Consider the following 17,541-nt stretch of genomic DNA (forward strand, 5'->3'; position numbering starts at 1 on the left):
AAACGGCTGTCACTTCAATCTAAGGCTGTGCCCTCAGGTCCTAGTCTTTCCTACTGATGGGAAGATCTCCTCTACGTCTCCTCTATCCGGGTCTTTCAATATTCCGACAGTTTCTGATACCTTTCTCATCCTTCTAAACTCCATTCAGTATAGACCCACAGTGCTCAACCATTATTCATATGACAAGCCCTTCATCCGGGATCATTGCTGAAAGTCTCCTCTGCTCCTTCCAACACCAGTACATCCTTCCTTCGATACAGGGCCCAAAACGCTCACAATGTTTAAAATATTGTCTGACCAGAGACTTATACAGCCTTAGCATTACATGCCTGCTCTTGTATTCCAATCCTCTTGAAATTAATGCTGACATTGCATTTGCCTTCCCGACTGCCAGGAAACTAGATGTCACTTTAAGAGAATCCTGAGCTAGAACTCACGTCCCTTGGTGCTTTTCCCCCATTTAGAAACTATATTCTACATACGACTATATTAGAACATAGAACATTACAGCACAGTACAGGCCCTTTGGCCCTCAACGTTGTGCCGACCTGTCATACCAATCTCAAGCCCATCTAACCTACACTATTCCATGTACGTCCATATGCTTATCCAATGACGACTTAAATGTACCTACAGTTGGCGAATCTACTACCGTTGCAGGCAAAGCATTCCATTCCCTTAATACTCTGAGTAAAGAACTACCTCTGACATCTGTCCTATATCTTTCACCCCTCAATTTAAAGCTATGCCCCCTCGTGCTCGCCGTCACCATCCCAGGAAAAAGGCTCTCCCTATCCACCCTATCTAAACCTCTGATTATTTATATGTTTCAATTAAGTCACCTCTCAACCTTCTTCTCTCTAATAAAAACAGACTCAAGTCCCTCAGCCTTTCCTTGTAAGACCTTCCCTCCGTACCAGGCAACATCCTAGTAAATCTCCCCTGCACCCTTTCTAAAGCTTCCACATCCTTCTTATAATGCGGTGACCAGAACTGTACACAATACTCCAAGTGCGGCCACACCAGAGTTTTGTACAGCTTCACCATAACCTCTTGGTTCCGGAACTCAATCCCTCTATTAATAAAAGCTGTAACACTGTATGCCTTCTTAACGGCCCTGTCAACCTGGGTGGCAACTTTCAAGGATCTGTGTATATGGACACAGAGATCTCTCTGCTCATCTACACTACTAAGAATCTTACCATTAGCCCAGTACTTTGCCTTCCAGTTACTCCTACCAAAGTGCATCACCTCACACTTGTCTGCATTAAACTCCATTTGGCACCTCTCAGCCCAGCTCTGCAGCTTATCTATGTCTCTCTGCAACCTACAGCATCCTTCGTCACTATCCACAACTCCACCACTTAATGTCGTCTGCAAATTTACTAACCCATCCTTCTACGCCCTCATCCAGGTCATTTATAAAAATGACAAACAGCAGTAGACCCAACACCGACCCTTGTGGTACACCACTAGTAACTGGTCTCTAGGATGAACATTTCCCATCAACTACCACCTCTGTCTTCTTTCAGCAAGCCAATTTCCGATCCAAACTGCTATATCTCCCACAATTCCATTCCTCTGCATTTTATACAGTAGCCTACTGTGGGGAACCTTATCGATAGCCTTGCTGACATCCATATACACCACATCAACCGGTTTACTCTCATCTACCTGTTTTGGTCACCTAAATTCTATCCCTTATAACCTTTTCCAATACTTTACCAACAACTGAGGTAAGGCTCACTGGTCTATAATTACCAGGGTTGTCTCTACTCCCCTTCTTGAACAGGGGAACCACATTTGCTATCCTCCAGTCATCTGGCACTATTCCTGTAGACAATGACGAATTAAAGATCAATGCCAAAGGCTCGGCAATCTCCTCCCTTGTTTCCCAGAGGATCCGAGGATAAATTCCATCCAGCCCAGGGGACTTATCTATCTTCACCTTCTGAAGGATTTCTAATACCTCTTCCGTGTGAACCTCAATCCCACCTAGTCGAGTAGCCTGTATCTCAGTATTCTCCTCGACAACATTGTCGTTTTCTAGAGTGAATACTGTTGAAAAATATTCATTTAGCGCTTCCCCTATCTCATGTGACTCCACACACAACTTTCCACTACTATCCTTGATTGGGCCTAATCTTACTTTCGTCATTCTTTTATTCCTTAAATACCTATAGAAAGCCTTAGGGTTTACACTGATCCTATCCGCCAACAACTTCTTATGTCTCCTCCTGGCTCTTCTGAGCTCTCTCTTTAGGTCTTTCCTGGCTACCTCGTAGCCCTCAAGTGCCCTAACTGAGCCTTCACATCTCATCCTAACATAAGCCGCCTTCTTCCTCTTGACCAGAGATTCCATTTCCTTCGTAAACCACGGCTCCCGCGCTCTACAGCTTCCTCCCTGCTTATAAGGTACATGCTTATCTAGGACACACAGGAGCTTTTCCTTGAATAAGCTCCACATTTCTAATGTACCCAGCCCCTGCAGTTTCCTTCCCCATCCTATGCTCCCTAAATCTTGACTAATCTCATCATAATTGCCTTTCCCCCAGCTATAACTCTTGCCCAGTGGTATACACCTATCCCTTTCCATCACTAAAGTAATATTCTTCCTACCAAAATGCATAACCTCACTTTGCCACACTGTATTCCATTTGTCATTTGTTTACCAATTCTTGTAGCACATCCAACTCCTTCTGCAGCTTCCTGCTTCCTCAACACTACCTGCCCCTCCACCCTTATGTCCTTATTTACAATGTCTGTCTTTAATTTGATCAAATAAGAACCAAGAAGAAAAAAAACTTTTAGTTGACAAACTAATAATTCAAATTCTAATAGTCTCATGTTACATTAATTATATTCTTTATAAACTAATTTTAACACCACTGTTTAATACACGCTCAAATTTGAAATATTTATGAAGAGTATTTTGAAAAAACTAATGAAACCTAAAATAGAAGCATGTTTACCCAAAACACAATCTTCTGCTTTTTTTTTCTTGGTTTTCCTTCTCTTCTACACATCACACATCCCTTGGAACCATCTGTGGTTTCTTGCATCTATCTACTTTTCCTTTTACCATGTCATTTCATTACGTTTTCCCTCAAACCCATCATTGATCTTTTTCTGCAAATCAGACCAACTCCTCACCCCAAACTACATTCCTGCCGCTCTATTTTAAAAACTAACTGCAACATCTGAAGTTGGATGGTTTAAGAGAGAAGTTAAAATTTTTAAATTCTGAAAACCAATAACAACCTGCCCACATCTGAATTTAAAGGAAACAGAACAAGGGGCAAATGGCCAATTCTGGCCCAACAGGCATGTTTGTTCATGGAATAGTTTAATAAGATTGAAAGCATCTGACGCAAACAGTTGCCAACTTTGTTTAGCAGCTCATCTGAACCAAACTTTGCTGAGAAACAAAGTATCTTTGGAGTGGTGTTTGTGGAAGTGCTCTTTCTCTTAGCTCCAAAAATTTTCACCACCAATCCCAGGCTCGGAACCCCACCTGGATCTGTTATTGAAACGAATTGGTCTGGAATCCTCCACATCTACAGCATGCGAAACCTGTCAAATAGGCTGATTTCTGATTAAGAAACTGACTGTCTCCTACTGTGAAGCCAGAGGATGGTAGTATAAGGTTGTTTTAAAGATTAGAGGTGTGTGACCAGCAGAGTTGTGCAGGTATCAGTGGTGAGTCACTGTTATTTGTTATCTATATGAATTATTTGGATAAGAACGTAGGGAGCATGGTCAGTAAATTTGCGGATGACAACAAAATTGGTAGTATAATGGACAGTGAAGAAGGTTACTTAAGTGTACAATGGCACCTTATCAGCTGGGCAAATGGTCCAAAGATGATGGAGTTTAATTGACATAAATGCAAAGTGTTGCATTTTTTAAAAAACAAACCAGGGTAGGATTTGAGCAGTTAATTGTAAGGCCCCAGGTGTGTTGTCAAACAGAGACACCAAGTAGCTCAGGTACACAGTTCCTTGAAAATGGCATCACAGGTAAACAGGCTGATGAAGGCAGCATTTGGCACGCTTGCCTTCATTGGTTCAGTATTGCGTATAGGAGTTGGGAAGTCACATTGCGGCTTTACAGGACACTGGTGAGGCCAGTTTTGGATATAGGAAGGGCATTATTAAATTGGAAAGGATGCAGAAAAGACTTACAAAGGATGTCCCTGGAACTAGAGAGTTTGAGTTTTGAGAGGACGCTGGATAGGCTTGTACTTTATAACTTGGGGCGTAAGAGGTTGAAGGCGACCTCACAAGCGTTTATAAAATTATGAGGGGTACAGATAAGGTGAATAGTAAAAGTCTTATCCTCAGGGTTGGAGAACTCAAAACTAAAAAGTACAGCTTTAAAGGTGAGAGGCGAAAGATTTAAAAGCGAGTTGAGGGGGAACCTTTTCACACAGGTGGTGCATATGTGGAATGAGGAGGAAGTGGTAGATGCAGGTGTAGTTACAACTTTTAAAATATGTTTGGACAGATATGTGAATAGAGGGATATGGGCCAAACAGGAATAATTTAGTTTGGGAAATCTGGGTGGCATGGACGAGTTGGATTGAAGGGGTGGTTTCTGTCCTGTATGTCTCTACGAATCTATAAGTACAAAAGACAAAAATTCTACACAGTGTGCTGACAAACTCAAATCTCCCCAAGTTCCAGCATAAAAAATTATCTCCGCATCCTCATTTGTCCATGCAACCCATCCTTCTTAATATTAATTCCATCATGCGTTTGTCTATTCACAAATGCTACCTCAACCTGTTGAGTATTGCCAGCAGTTTGAGCTTTTATTTCACATTTCCTCAATCATTACTATTTCTGCTGTTGGTCTACAGTCATGTTCAAAAATATACAAAAATCCAATAAATTATGGAATGACAAGAGGAGACAAATTAATATCTGGATCATGAACTCAATCTTGTATAGATCTCAGTAGATTTAATCCAAGCAACATTCTGGTACCGACTGCACAGTTTCATATATACATACATATAGGAAGGGAAAAAAGTAATTCAAGTGGAATGTACTAAACAGCCATTAAAAATTTGGCAAACCATATTCACAGTGAGTTGTTCAAAGTCTTGGCAAAATCCTTCCTTACCTTTTGACAAAGCAAGGGAATGATGATAACCACAGGCCACCTGTGTTATCTGCACTTCCACTAAGGATTTTATATTCCTGAAAAAGCATAAATAAGACTAATATGTCAAATTATTTAGAATACCTACATTGTTGTAATATTCACCAAAACATGAGCAGGGAGGAGGCAGTTATCTGGCTGAGAGTTAGGTACACAAGGGCACATTGCCCACACAAAAAAAGTTTAGAATATAATTTCAGTTGAAAGGCTATGATGCAGTGTTATTACAAAGACCTAGCTAAAGATCAGGTCCAGCTGAGAGCTAAGTTTCCCAACTATAAAACCTTCAAAATAGACAAGAAACTTAAGAAAGCCGTACCAACAATATTGATAAGATAATTAAAGCAGTAGAAACAGAAAACTTTAGTTAAGGTGGCAAGACACTGGAAACTAAGCACGTGGAACCAAGCAACGATAAAGGATACAATACTTCTGCCAAGAGATCTAGTGACAGTAGCAGGAACTATATAAATACAACATGAAGGAAAGTAATAATTATTACAGAAAACTTGAATTTTTCATAGACTAATCAAATCAGAATAGCTCATATGTGAAGGAACTCAATTTTTAGACTATATTTTGGGCAGCATTGTGTATTGAGAAGTTTTAGAATGGACAAAGAATGGGATTAAGATCCCGTTTGCTTGCTCAGATGGATATAAAAGATCCTACAGAACTTTTTGAAGTAGTGCTGATAGGACATTCCTGGTGGCTTTTTGAGGAGGGGTCGTGATTATAGGACATCTGTAGGAAAAGGATAAATTACCTGAGAAACAAGTTAATATCAGTCAATATAGGAATCAAGGGAAGCATGATGGATAGTAATTTAGTGCAAACTGAGAGTGGGCCTCATGGATAAGGTGAGCTTGCAGAGTACACGTGAATGGAAATAGAACAGAAATTCGACAGTGATTAGGACAGGGGACCTCCTTAAGAGGGTAGCATGGTAGCCCTGAGGGGATCTGAAGAATTTCTGTTCATACAGTCAGAGTCTGAGTCTGAGTGACAAATGAGGCTTTGAGCCCCTTCCTTTCACTGGAGGGGAGGATAGGGAGTGGGATCTAAGGAGGAAGACAGCTGTAAAGAAACCAAAAGTTAAATTAGCATTTCAGGCTGATCCTGGAATTGTTAAGAGTTCTGGCAGATAAGAGCTGACCTTGATGATGCTTTGAGAGATTCAGCTGGACACTGCATTGGACAGTTAAACCAGTTATCTGCCACCACTATTCAAGCCTGCGCCTCTTCTACTTAAGGAAGTTAAAATGAGGGCTGAATTGGAGGAAACAACAACATTTTTCAGAAGACTAAAAGGAATCACAGGCTGAGGTTCTTGATCAGATTGATAACTGCAAAACTGTAGTGAATGGAGAACTAAAGCGAGATAGAGGGATTTTGTGGTGCAGAAGAGGAGAATGACAAATTTGATAGAGATATTAAAGCTAACAATAAATGTTTCAATGAATATAGTAAAGAAGTGGTATATTAAAGAACTCCAGATGATACAATAGATGAGGAACTGGAAATTACTTAAATCATTTTGAGTGTTCAGACAGTATAAAGGAACAGGACAAAATAACAGGATACAGGGGAGCCAAAAATTAAGGCAAGAATAGAATCTCTCTGAATATAATACAAGTTAAAAGAAAATAGTAATGGAGTAAATAACAGTGCATACCACAGACAAATCTCCCAAGATTTCACAATTCTTTATCCACAATACTTAAAGATGATATACCAATCACAAATTTTCAATGCTCTCTCAATTTAGAAACTATGCCTTTATTAGGAATATTGCAGATATAACTTCTTTATTAAACTAAAGGGAGGAAGAAACAAGGAAATTATACAGGTCTCAGTTTAATGGCAGCTATAGGGAGGTTACTGGAATTTATCTTTGGGCGCAAAATGACTCAGCATTTAAACATTAATGAGTTGATTAAAGAATTACCAAGGACTTGAAGGAGAGGTCATGGTTAAAATACTGTTGAATTCAATGAGGCCTTTTATTGGCAAGGAAATGTCTGTGGACTTTCTCTATGAAGATCAAGGGGGCATTTGACAAAATTTGTACACAAGAGATTATTAAACATTAGAATGCATAGATTTGGAAGTAGCCTTGAGATATGAGTTGCATGTGACGAATGGCATTCCCCAGTGATCGGCACTGAGACTTCATGTCATTTTTACCACTGACTTAAATGAAGGAATAGAAGCTCGATATCCAAAATTGCTGACGATACCATGTTAAGTAACAAAATAAATTGAACAGATGGGAGCAGCAAGATACATGAAATTACATCAAATAGTGGGTTTAACAAAATTAAAATACTTCAGAAAGTTAATATATCTTTTCAAACATTCATCTCTTTAATGCTATATATAGTGTTTCAGATAAAACCATTGAAAACAAAGTGCTTACCTGGGAACCCGGACACTTTCTTCTGTGACAGCCAGGCCCAACTGACCATCTTTGGCAAGACCCCAAGCAAACACATGACCACTATCATTTAGTGCAAGTGTGTGCATCTCTCCACATGAAACGGCAGTGATATTCTGAGCATCCAGAGCCCCAATTTGCTCTATACTCCAAAATATAAAATAATTAAAATTTAGCTTGATCTCTGGGCATAGTACGGCACAAGATCTACAACAGTGACTACAATCAACATTCAGGGGTTAACATAGATCAAAAACTGGCACTGAAACACTGTCGCTACAACAGCGGGTCTAACTCAAGCAATGTGTCGGGGTGGGACTGTGGTGTAGGGAGGGACTGACGGTGGTGCTGCCAGCGCAGTGCTCCAAAGGTAGAAGTGGTGTTGCATTATCAGTTAGGGTTTCAATCACTGCTGTAAGGAGGGATGATATCTTAGTACGATTGTCAAATGAGGCTTTGTGGGTAGGGTTTACAAATGTTAAAAAAAATCAGCAGTCCAGTCACATTGTTAGGAAACTATTATCAGCAACCCCACAGTCAGCAAGCAATTGAGGAGCAGATACATAGTCATTTTACTAAGGTGTGTAAACCAATAATTACATTAGGGTATTTCAATCATAACAACGTTAGTTAGGATAATCATAGTCTAAAAGGTATAGAGGGGGCAGATTTCCTGTACACAGCAGAGCTTGTTATATCAACACATAACGGTCCTATACAGGGTGATGGAGTGCTGGACCCAATTCTGGGGAATGAAGCTGGACAGGAGTTTGAGGTGACAATGGGGGAGCATTTTAGTGATACCAACCACAATGCCATAATTTTTAAGTTTGTTATTGAAAAGGAAAAAGGTGGCAAGCAAAAAAAAATGGTTTAGATTGGGGTAAGGCAGATTTTATTAAAATAAGGCAGGACCTGGCCAAAATAGACTACGAAAAGCTACTTGTGGGTAAACCTACAGTAGAACAATGGGAGGTATTCTTAAAGGTTCCGGGGAGAGTACAAGCCCAACATGTTCCCTTGAAGGGAAATGCAGGAGCAACAAGCCCAAAGAATCTAAGCTAACCCTGGATTTCTAGGAATATTCAGGACTGGATAAGAAGATGAATAATGGGTACAAAGGGAGAAAAACAATGGAGGCCCTGGAGCTGAAGAGAAAGTGCAGGGGGATCTTGAGAAAGCGATGCATGAAAAATGGTGATGAGCAAGACGAGGAGAATCACAAGACATCCTATAAGCATATCAAGGGAAAAAGAACAACCAGGGAAAAGAAAAAGGCCCATTAGGGGCCAAGAATCAAATACATGTGAAACTGGAGGATGTTGGTAGATTGTTAAATGAGTACTTCACATCTGTCTTTACTTGAGAGGAGGATGATGAAAGTACAGAATTCATCAAAGTGCACAATGAAGCTCTTGAACAGATTAATATAACAATTGAGAAGGTATCGAAAGTTTTTTGTGGATTTAAAAGTGGACAAATCCTCAAGTCTGGATGAGTTCCACCACAGTTGGAGATGACGGAAGAACTATAGAGACCCTGGCCCAATTTTTTAAATTGTCTCTGCCCACAGGGAAGGTGCCGGCGGACTGCAGAACATCTAATGTGGCTCCACTTTATAAGAAGGGTGGTCAAGAAAGACCAGTGATTCTCACATCAGGGTGAGGAAACTGCTAGAAAAGATTATGCAAGAAAAACTCACTTTCCATTTAGAGAGGCAAAGTTTCATCAGGGATAGTCAGCATAGATTTGTCAGAGAGAGGCCTTGTCTAACGAATTTGATCGAATCTTTTGAGAAGGCGGCCAAGTATGTAGATAAGGATAGTCTAGCTGATGTACTTTCTATGAATTTCAACAAGGACTTGGGACAAGGTCCAACATGGGAAATCGATTGAAAAAAAGAAAAAGCTCATGGGATAGAGGTAACTTGGTAAGTTGGCTCTAAAATTAGCTTAGTGGCTGTAGAAGGGTTTGTGGTAAATGACTGTTTACGTGAACGGAGGCTATTCATAAATGATGTGGATGAGAACGTGGGGTGGGTGAAACGATAGCTAAGTTTGCGGATGATGCAAAGACTGGTTGTTAAGTGTCTGACAAGCCAACTGGTTAGTTGACAGCGAGGAGGCGAAGGTCTTAGGTTACAGGAAGATATAGATATGTAGGTCAGAGGTACAGATCAGTGGCGGATGGAATTTGATGTACTTTGGAAGAAGTAGCAAGACCAGGGCGTACTCAATGACTGGCAGGACATGAGGAAACTCCAATTAAGTGATCTTGCAGTGCTTGTCCACAGATCTTGCAGGTGGTGGACAGGTTAGCAGAATACTTTTGATCTAATACAGGACACTTCCTTTTATCAGTCATGGCATAGTTTATAAGAGTAGGGAGGTTATGCTCAAGTTGTACATAACTTCGGTTAGGCCACAGCTGTGGTACTGTGTGCAGTCTGGTCACCACATAATAGGAAGAATGTAACTGCACCAGTCGGGGTGCAAAGGAGATACACCAAGATGTTGCCTGGGTTGGAGCATTTCAGCTCTGAAGAGGTGCTTGATAAGCTGGATCTTTTCCCTTTGGAGAAGAAAAGGTTGAGGAAGACCTGATTGAGGCATAAAAGATTATGAGGGGCACAGATAGCGGGGTTAGAAATTAGCTGCTCCCCTTAGTTGAAGGGTCAAGAACAAAAGGGTACACTTTTAAAGTGAAAGGCTTAGAGGGATCTGACAAAATCTTATCTTGCGCATAGGGTAGTGGAATCTGGAATACGTTGCCTGGGAGAATAGGTGAGGCTGGAACCTCACAACCTTAAAAACCTTTAAAAAGTATTTGGCTGAACACCTGACATGTTATAATATTCAAGGCTATGAGTCAAGTACAGGAAAATAGGTAGTAGTGTATTTCTGACAATTCAGACTCAATGGTTCAAAGGGCCTCTTCTATGGCATATGGTTTATGAACACCACCATATGCAAGTTTTTCTTTAGAATGTAACCCATCTCGAATGGAGCTATGTACAATGCCTTTCTCCTCAGCTAGCAGTTAACACTCGGCACTATGCTCAACCAAACTTCCTTTCAACATCCTGCGATTGAAGAAAAACTGCCATCCTTCCTTCCCTCATTTTGGTTACATATGACAATGTGGTATTAGCTGTCCTCTGAAATAGCCTTGCAAAACACTACATAGTCACTGAAAAGAAAAGAAACACTTGGCATCAACTTAGACAATGGAAAATGCAGTGGAAAAACACAGGTCTGCGAAGACTGCTTCACTAATTTCTGGGTGCTAGTGCCAAAATTGAGAGCTGTCTCACAGATTAATCAAGCAACTGGCTGACGTTTTCAGGCTCATGGAACCACAACTTATAGACAACATCCTAGATACCATTAATACCATCCCTTGGTATTTCCTATTCCACCAGCAGGGCTGACACAGCAGAGTTGTCAGCACTGTCATATACATTTAGGAAGGATTTGCCATGGTAGTCCTCAACACTGAATATGGAATCCATTAGAACTCATGGCATTGATTCAAAAATGAACAAGGAAACTTGAATGCCATCTACCGCCAAACTGTCAGCTGATGAATCAGTATTGCACCATGTTGAATACCACTATCGATGAAACACAGACAGTGAAAAGCCCACAAAGTATTCTAGGTGGAGGACTTCAATGTTCAACAACACCAGTACTGACGAGTCCTAAAGGAAACAGTTGCCATACTGAGTCTGTGGCAGGTGTCAGCAAAACAGAAATCAGCAGAAATCAGGTTGATAGGTTTGTTAAGAAGGCGTACAGTGTGTTAGATTTTATTGGTAGAGGGACTGAGTTTCAGAGCCATGAGGTCATGTTGCAGCCGTACAAAACTCCAGTGCAGCCGCACTTGGAGTATAGCATACAGTTCTGATCGCCGCATTACAGGAAGGATGTGGAATCATTGGAAAGGGTGCAGGGGAGACTTACCAGGATGTTGCCTGGTATGGAGGGAAGGTCTTATGAGGAATGGCTGAGGGACTTGAGGCTGTTTTTGTTAGAGAGAAGGTGGTTAAGAGGCGACTTAATAGAGACATACAAGATGATCAGAGGATTAGACAGGTGGACAGTGAGAGCCTTTTTCCTTGGATGGTGGCGGCTAGCACAAGGGCACATAGCTTTAAATTGAAGGGTGATAGACATATGACAGAAGTCAGAGGTAGGTTCTTTACTCAAAGAGTAATAAGGGCATGGAATGCCCTGCCTGCAACAGTGGTAGATGAGCCAACTTTAAGGGCATTTAAATGGTCATGGGATAAACATATGGATGATAATGGAATAGTGTAGGTTAGATTGGCTTCAGATTGGTTTCACAGATTTGCGCAACATCAAGGGCCAAAGGGCCTGTACTGTGCTGTAATGTTCTATGTTCAGCATGATGGAAAAACATACCTGGCTTCATCTTCACCAATCTGCCTGTTGCAGATGCATCTGTCCATGACAGCACTGGGAAAGGTGAACACAGCATAGCCCTTGTGGAGATGAAGTCCATCTTCATATTGAAAATACCATCAGTTGTGTGTGTGGCAAAACCACCATGCTAAAGGGGATTGATTTTGATCTTCTTTGAAACTCACTCATAGGATGTGGCATTGCTGGCTCAGCCAGCATTTATCATCCACCACTACTTGTCCTTGAGAAGGTGGTGGTGAGCTGCCTTTTAGAACCACTGTAGTTGACATGCTGTAAGTTGACCCACAATACTGTTAGATCTACCAAGTCATGTTTGGGTGTCCATAATGCATTTTGGTTCATTAGCAGCAGCCAAATTGTACTTCAACTTAACTGCAACCTCGTGGCTTGGCTTTTCCCCACTTTACCATTACCATGAAGCAATGGAAACAAACCTGGCTTTATAGGAGTCAGGAGGACATGTAGCAGCAGCAGGCATAACCTGAGATGGAACTGTCAAAATAAGGACTACTTCACACTAAACTACAAATGAAGTAATAGACAGGGCTAAGCAATTCTTGTCCCTAATGAAGGAGACTCTCAGCACATTAAACATAAAAGCAAAGGCTGAAGCATTTTCAACAATCTACAGCCAGAAGTTCTGAGTGAATAATCATCGTGACCTCGTCACAGATGCCCGTGTGATTCACACTGACGGCACTGGAGGCTTCAAAAGCTAAAGACTGAAACAGCTGTAAATCAGAGAAAAATAAAAGTTGCTGGAAAAGCTAAGCACATTTGGCAGCATCTGTGGAGAGAAATCAGGGTTAATGTCTCGGGTCGAGCAAACCTTCCTCAGACCTGTCACTCAACCTGAAACGTTAACCCTGATTTCTCTCCACAGATGTTGCCAGACCTGCTGTGCTTCTCCAGCAATTTCTCTTTCTTTCCCAGAGGCCATGGACCTTGGTAACATTCGAGGAACAGTGCGAAAGACTCTGCTGCACAGCTTGCTGCATCAATAGTCAAGCTGTTTTAGTACAGCTACAACACTGGCATCTACAAAGCAATGTAGAAAATTGGCCTTCATTCCCGATGAAGGGTCTAGGCCCAAAACATCAGTTTTCCTGCTCCTAAGATGCTGCTTGGCTTGCTGTGTTCATCCAGCTCTACACCTTGTTATCTTGCTGTTGTAGAAGTTCACAGCAGAGAAAAGCCGTTTTACCCATCAAGTCTGTGCTGGTCAAAAACAACACCTAACTATTCCAATCCCATCTGCCAGCACTGGGCCCATAGCTGTGAATTTGCATCGACCACCCTTATCAGCAGGGCCTTCCAGATTCCCGCGACCTTCTGGGTGAAGGCATTTTTTTCCTCCCATCTCCTCAAAACCTAGTGTCCCTTACCAAAAATCTCTACCCCAATCACTGATCCTTCCAACAAGGGAAATGTTTCTTCCGGTCTACCCTGTTTATGCCCCTCGTAATTTTGTACATCTCAATCACGTACTCCCTCATTCACCTCGGCTCCAAGGAAAACAATCCCAGTCAATCCAATCTCTGCATAACAAAATCTCCCCTGCCCCGGCATCATCTCCATAAATCTGTCCAACCTGGGTTGATGAACACAGACAGACAGACGTGCGCGCGCGCGCGCACACACACACACACACACACACACACACACACACACACACACACACACACACACACACACACACACACACAGAGTAAACAGACAGGAAAGTAGTCACAGAAGTCCAAAGCGAAGAAAAAAGCTCATCAGCCCATCGAGTCTGTGCGGGTCAAAACCAACCACCTAACTATTCTAATCCAACTTGCCACCACTTGACTCATGGCACTGGGAAACACGAGTGCATATACGACATAGGAGTGGAAGTAAGGCCTTCGGCCGATCGACTCCACTCCGCCATTTAATCATGGCTGATGGGCATTTCAACTCCACTGACCCACACTCTCCCCGTAGCCCTAATTCCTTGCGAGATCAAGAATTATCAATCTCCGCCTTGAGGACATTTAACATCCCGGCCTCCGCTGCACTCCGTGGCAATGAATTCCGCATGCCCACCACACTCTGGCTGAAGAAATGCCTCCTCGTTTCCGTTCTAAATTGACCCCCTCTAATTCTAAGGCTGTGCCCACCGGTCCTAGTCTCTCTGCCTAACAGAAACAACTTCCCAGCATCCACCCTTTCTAAGCCACGCATTATCTTGTAAGTTTCCATTAGATCTCCCCTCAACCTTCTAAACTCTAATGAATACAATCCCAAGATCCTCAGCTGTTCATCGTATGTTATTCTAGAGACATCCGTGTGAATCTTCGCTTAACATACTCCAGTGCCTGTATGTCCTTCCTGAGGCGTGGGGCCCAAAATTGGACACAGCATTCTAAATGGGGCCTAACTAAAGCTTTATTAAGTCTCAGAAGCACATCGCTGCATCTAAATACTACTCTTAATGGACCACAGGATCTTTGTCCTCCTCCCTTTTTGATGAAAAAGCAGAGTTATTACCACATCTGAGTATTTCAAGCATTTTCTGTTTTTGTTTTAGGCCAGTTTCTGTGCCATTAGTTTTTAAAACAAAGTTTTTAATTAGCTTTTAAAACAAAGCTCCCAAAGATCAGGCTTGCCGACAAAGATGCCATCACTGCAACCTGTGGGCTTACCTGGTCTCTTCCTTGCTTTTTCATGTCCCAGCTGGCCCAGATCATTACATCCACAGCTGTAAACAGTCCCATCATCAAGAACAAAAACTGTATGTCTACGGCCACATCCCACATCGCGAATCTTTTTGCTGTGGAAAAACTCACAGATTCTTGGTTCGAAAACAACCTCCTCATCAATGCCACCAAGACCAAGCTGTCCATATGACGTATTGCCCCAACACAGCATGGCTAATTTTGTAGATTTAGAATCTGTAGCTTCAATCAGCCTGCCTCAGACGGATTGTTCCCTGTATGAATTTGAAAGCAAGGCAGACAGATGAGTGAATCAGTGTGGAGCAGGACATCTCCATTTAAACCCCAGTCCCGCAAGAAAACACATTCCTCTCCCACTACAGACACCCATCCACGATCAGACTGTTGGCAGGAAAACAGCAAGAAGCATGTACAGCCATAAGGGGGACTGAGTGAGTAATGGGGGGGGGGGGGGGGGGGGGGGGGGAGGCGAAGAATGAAGAGAAGGAGCTGAGTGGGGGTGGGAGGGAGTGGAATGAGGGGAGGGGCAGGGTTGAGGGATGGGGGCTTGAGGGTGAGGGGGGGATTGCGGGGTCGGGGGGGTGGAAGTGTTGAGGGGTGGGGGGGTGGAAGTGTTGAGGGGTGGGGGGGTGGAAGTGTTGAGGGGTGGGGGGGGGGAAGTGTCGAGGGGGGGAGTGTCGAGGGGTCGGGGGGGGAGTGTCGAGGGGTCGGGGGGGGTGGGGGGAGTGTCGAGGGGTCGGGGGGGTGGGGGGAGTGTCGAGGGGTCGGGGGGGTGGGGGGAGTGTCGAGGGGTCGGGGGGGTGGGGGGAGTGTCGAGGGGTCGGGGGGGGGGGGGAGTGTCGTGGGGTCGGGGGGGGGAGTGTCGAGGGGTCGGGGGGGTGGGGGGAGTGTCGAGGGGTCGGGGGGGTGGGGGGAGTGTCGAGGGGTCGGGGGGGGAGTGTCGAGGGGTCGGGGGGGGGAGTGTCGAGGGGTCGGGGGGGGAGTGTCGAGGGGTCGGGGGGGGGGAGTGTCGAGGGGTCGGGGGGGGAGTGTCGAGGGGTCGGGGGGGGAGTGTCGAGGGGGGGAGTGTCGAGGGGTCGGGGGGGGAGTGTCGAGGGGTCGGGGGGGGGGGAGTGTCGAGGGGTCGGGGGGGGAGTGTCGAGGGGTCGGGGGGGGGAGTGTCGAGGGGTCGGGGGGGGGAGTGTCGAGGGGTCGGGGGAGTGTCGAGGGGTCGGGGGGGGAGTGTCGAGGGGTCGGGGGGGGAGTGTCGAGGGGTCGGGGGGGGAGTGTCGAGGGGTCGGGGGGGAGTGTCGAGGGGTCGGGGGGGGAGTGTCGAGGGGTCGGGGGGGGGAGTGTCGAGGGGTCGGGGGGGGGGAGTGTCGAGGGGTCGGGGGGGGGAGTGTCGAGGGGTCGGGGGGGGGAGTGTCGAGGGGTCGGGGGGGGGGAGTGTCGAGGGGTCGGGGGGGGGGAGTGTCGAGGGGTCGGGGGGGGGAGTGTCGAGGGGTCGGGGGGGGGGGAAGTGTCGAGGGATCGGGGGGGGGGGGAAGTGTTGAGGGATCGGGGGGGAGGAGTGTTCAGGGGTCGGGGGGGGGAGTGTTGAGGGGTCGGGGGGGGGAGTGTTGAGGGGTCGGGGGGGGGGAGAGTGTTGAGGGGTCGGGGGGGGGAGTGTTGAGGGGTCGGGGGGGAGTGTTGAGGGGTCGGGGGGGGAGGGAGTGTTGAGGGGTCAGGGGGGGGGGAGTGTTGAGGGGTCAGGGGGGGGGAGTGTTGAGGGGTCGGGGGGGGGAGTGTTGAGGGGTCGGGGGGGGGGAGTGTTGAGGGGTCGGGGGGGGGAGTGTTGAGGGGTCGGGCGAGGGAGTGTTGAGGGGTCGGGGGGGAGTGGGGAAATGTTGAGGGGTCGGGGGGGGGGGGAGTGTTGATGGGTCGAGGGGGGAGTGGGGAAATGTTGAGGGGTTGGGGGGGAGTGTTAAGGGGGCGGTGGGGGGAGTGTTAAGGGGGCGGTGGGGGGAGTGTTAAGGGGGCGGTGGGGGGAGTGTGAGGGGTCGGGGGGGGCGAAGAGTGTTGAGGGGTCGGGGGGGGGGAGTGTTGAGGGGTCGGGGGGGGGGGGAGTGTTGAGGGGTCGGGGGGGGGGGGGGAGTGTTGAGGGGTCGGGGGGGGGAGTGTTGAGGGGTCGGGGGGGGGAGTGTTGAGGGGTCGGGGGGGCGGGAGTGTTGAGGGGTCGGGGGGGCGGGAGTGTTGAGGGGTCGGGGGGGGGGGGGGGGGAGTGTTGAGGGGTCGGGGGGGGGGAGTGGGGAAATGTTGAGGGGTCGGGGGGGGTAGTGTTGATGGGTCGAGGGGGGAGTGGGGAAATGTTGAGGGGTTGGGGGGGGAGTGTTAAGGGGGCGGTGGGGGGAGTGTGAGGGGTCGGGGGGGGGGGAGTGTGAGGGGTCGGGGGGGGGGAAGAGTGTTGAGGGGTCGGGGGGGGGGGGGGGAGTGTTGAGGGGTCCGGGGTGGGGGGAAGTGTTGAGGGGTCGGGGGGGAGGAGTGTTGAGGGGTCGGGGGGGAGGAGTGTTGAGGGGTCTGGGGGGGGGAGTGTTGAGGGGTCGGGGGGGGGAGTGTTGAGGGGTCGGGGGGGGGAGTGTTGAGGGGTCGGGGGGGGGGGAGTGTTGAGGGGTCGGGGGGGGGGGGAGTGTTGAGGGGTCGGGGGGGGGAGTGTTGAGGGGTCGGGGGGGGGGGAGTGTTGAGGGGTCGGGGGGGGGGGAGTGTTGAGGGGTCGGGGGGGGGGGGAGGAGTGTTGAGGGGTCGGGGGGGGGAGTGTTGAGGGGTCGGGGGGGGGAGT

At 46.2% G+C, this 17,541-nt stretch overlaps 1 protein-coding gene across 2 annotated transcripts in view; it reads right to left on the bottom strand.

The window, feature by feature from the left end:
• The window catches only part of herc4 (HECT and RLD domain containing E3 ubiquitin protein ligase 4), a 104,975-nt gene that overhangs the window by 82,219 nt on the left and 5,215 nt on the right, over positions 1-17,541 (bottom strand). For both annotated transcript variants that reach the window (XR_009446986.1, XM_059653175.1), the window contains exons 2-4: positions 14,715-15,001; positions 7,586-7,745; positions 5,128-5,204 (exon numbers count right to left, since the gene is read on the bottom strand). Coding sequence is in view for 1 of the 2 variants with exons in the window: in XM_059653175.1 (XP_059509158.1) it covers positions 5,128-5,204; positions 7,586-7,745; positions 14,715-14,940 (463 nt within the window). In the remaining variant the exon portion in view is untranslated. The remainder of the gene's footprint in view (positions 1-5,127; positions 5,205-7,585; positions 7,746-14,714; positions 15,002-17,541) is intronic.

Source organism: Stegostoma tigrinum, chromosome 20 (genome assembly GCF_030684315.1).
Source record: "Stegostoma tigrinum isolate sSteTig4 chromosome 20, sSteTig4.hap1, whole genome shotgun sequence".
Classification (NCBI taxonomy): domain Eukaryota; kingdom Metazoa; phylum Chordata; class Chondrichthyes; order Orectolobiformes; family Stegostomatidae; genus Stegostoma; species Stegostoma tigrinum.